The sequence below is a fragment of the Oratosquilla oratoria genome, chromosome 10, assembly GCF_046742065.1.
Source record: "Oratosquilla oratoria isolate Oo_2021 chromosome 10, ASM4674206v1, whole genome shotgun sequence".
Classification (NCBI taxonomy): Eukaryota; Metazoa; Arthropoda; class Malacostraca; order Stomatopoda; family Squillidae; genus Oratosquilla; species Oratosquilla oratoria.
This window is the reverse complement of record NC_134786.1, coordinates 28,360,613-28,363,155: the sequence shown is the minus strand read 5'-3', so window position 1 is coordinate 28,363,155 and position 2,543 is coordinate 28,360,613. Positions and strand designations below refer to the sequence as shown.

At 38.5% G+C, this 2,543-nt stretch overlaps 1 protein-coding gene across 1 annotated transcript in view; it reads right to left on the bottom strand.

The window, feature by feature from the left end:
• Positions 1-2,011, bottom strand: part of LOC143028818 (uncharacterized) — a 3,087-nt gene extending 1,076 nt beyond the window's left edge. Inside the window, exon 1 of the mRNA XM_076191182.1 lies at positions 1-2,011. This exon is cut by the window's left edge and continues 1,076 nt beyond it. Coding sequence (XP_076047297.1) covers positions 1-2,011 — 2,011 coding nt within the window.
• Between the last annotated feature and the right edge of the window lie 532 nt (positions 2,012-2,543).

Here is a 2,543-nt window from a genome sequence, read left to right as displayed (position 1 = left end):
CTGATTGATTTTCAAGATCCGAAAATAACATCATGCTTTCATATGTCTCTCGAAGTTGTTTCCTATCGTTCGTGTGGTTGATTATCTCCAAAATTGTATTTTTCCATGTTTCTTCATCAGCTAAGAGACCCAAAGCTTTGACAGCTTTTCTATTAGAGGGATACATTTTACCGTCAATTGTGCGAAGATCTTCGTATGACGTAGGACCTGGTTTATGCGTAAGCAGGAGCCTCAAGTAAAACAACTCTACTGTCTTGGTGGTCACCGCACGAATACGCCCCAGCGAGAAGGTACGGCCTTTTCGTTCTCCCCAACTTGAAGTGTTGGCGTTGTAAATGAAATGGCGCGGCACCTCGTGGTAATGTAGATCGGCAGCGAAGCTATTATTTGAACACAATTTGAAAAACGCAGTCAACTGCGTGTCTTTATTCGTTTTCTTCTTCATCTCTTCTTCTGGCGTGTTATCAGTGTAAAACACCTCATTTTCTCCTTCCAAATGTAAATCGAGTGTTGTCACAGGAGTATAATTTTTATGAATATCGAATTTGAATATTTTCCAAGTAGCTTCGTTAGCATTTACAAATCTTGCTTCTTGATAATTTTTAACCTCGTTTACATCTCCGTTGTCGGACGTTTTAGTGAAAAGAATGCGATCGCAACCCTTGTTCACGTATTTAGTAACGTAAGCGACGCATTTGATTGAGTTTGAGCATTCAACGTTTATATGAGCATTATACTTCAAACACAAATACGCGTTATATGGCACCACCCATGAATTGTCTATAGTTTTTTCGAAAGAATTACCTCCTTCTCCAACCGATCTTCTTTTGTATTCTGGGTATCCATTGTTTCCAAAAAATAAATCATTTCTGCAAGTCTTAGGGAAACCTTTTCCACATTTTTGTGCTCTCGAATGTTTGCCCTGACAACAAAGGTGTGATTCATCGTAGCCTTTACATGGCCCATGAATCATACACTTTGTGACAACATCGTAAAGTCTTGGTTCTTTTTCCTTGTCGGGAATTTCTGCTGAGATCAATTGTGAAACTGTATCCACGGTTACGCGTTCTTCCATCCACAACAATACGTGCACGTGAGGAAGTCCACGTTTTTGCCACTCTATGCTATACAGATATGCTTTAACACGACCAAAAATATGTTTGTGTGTCAAATCTTCTATTAGGCTATCAACTTTCAACTTAAATATCCTACTTACTAAATCGGGGCGGTCACACGATTTTGTTTCAGTGGAACCTGTTTTGTTCATCCCCTCGCGTAACTCACTCCAATTTGGATTCATAGTAAAAGTTATGAAATAGTCTGGAGAGCCATAATAAGAGACGTATGCGAGAGCGTCTTGTTGTCGTTGCTTCATGTATCGAGGTCCACCAACAAAGTTGGGAGGCAACACGACTCTTTGTCCAATGTCATTCTTGTTCGTAACGTTCAATATGTCCGCCCTCTCTTTGCGTATTTGATTCTGATGAAGTTCCAGAAACGACAATTTGTTAGATTCAACCTTCACGAAATTGTCTACTGCAAATTGCTGAAACAGCCTTCTACCTTTGGTTATGTAGTTGAAAACGCCTTCTCTTTCCATGTAAAGTGATGAATAAAACATAGCTGGTGAAAGTCGGTTATATTTCCCCTCTTTTTTCCCAGGTTGACATTTTTTGGTAATTTTGTAAGAGTACCCTATGTCGCCGTTGGGAATGAGTAAAGGATACTGGAATATGTCATAAAAGTAATTGTTATGGTCCAATATTTTGTTAGGAAATTTCGTGTTCGCTGCAGGGGAACTTATTATTATCTGAAGGGGGTCTTTGTCTGGACTCAAATCAACTATCCCTCCAACTTGCGAGGAAGACGTGGGTAAATGGTAAACCCCTTTATGCTCTCTCGTATTGATACCTTCGGCTGTTTTTAGCGTTATGGACATATCAGGAATTTTATCGGTCTTTTTAACGTAATCGTCGATCAATTGTCTTGAAGATTCAACTTCTTTGAGCATGCCCGAGAGACATATATTGTTAACCACTAAATAATCATACAATTGACTTATTATAGTTTCGTTTTTCACAACTTCATTTTCCTCTCTTTCTCGACGCTTTTTAACTCTCTTTCTGTAATTTATCTTTGTGTGGGTAAAAAAAAATCGCACATCCTCTGAACACGTAACTTTAATTGCTGTTTCTTATCGTGGTAGAAGTAAAGATCCAAAAATGAATTATCAGACTTCCAGAACGGCTTTTCTTTACCAGCAATTAATTCTGGTTTTAGAATTCCGATTTTATGATACACTTTTCCTTGAATCTTGTAACATAACGAACTTTCTTGCTTGTTTTGAGGTGTTCCTGAGGTTTTAAATGACGTAAAGGAAAATAACGTGTTAAATCCGACTAAATTCTTTAGAAAGCGATTCGATAAAGGGGACGTTCCGTTATATAAAGCCTCAAGATCGCCGTTGAGTTTCGTCGCTAAAAACATTGGTGTTTGTCCCACATTACAACATATGGTTCTACGTTCTTTTTCCCATAGTAACG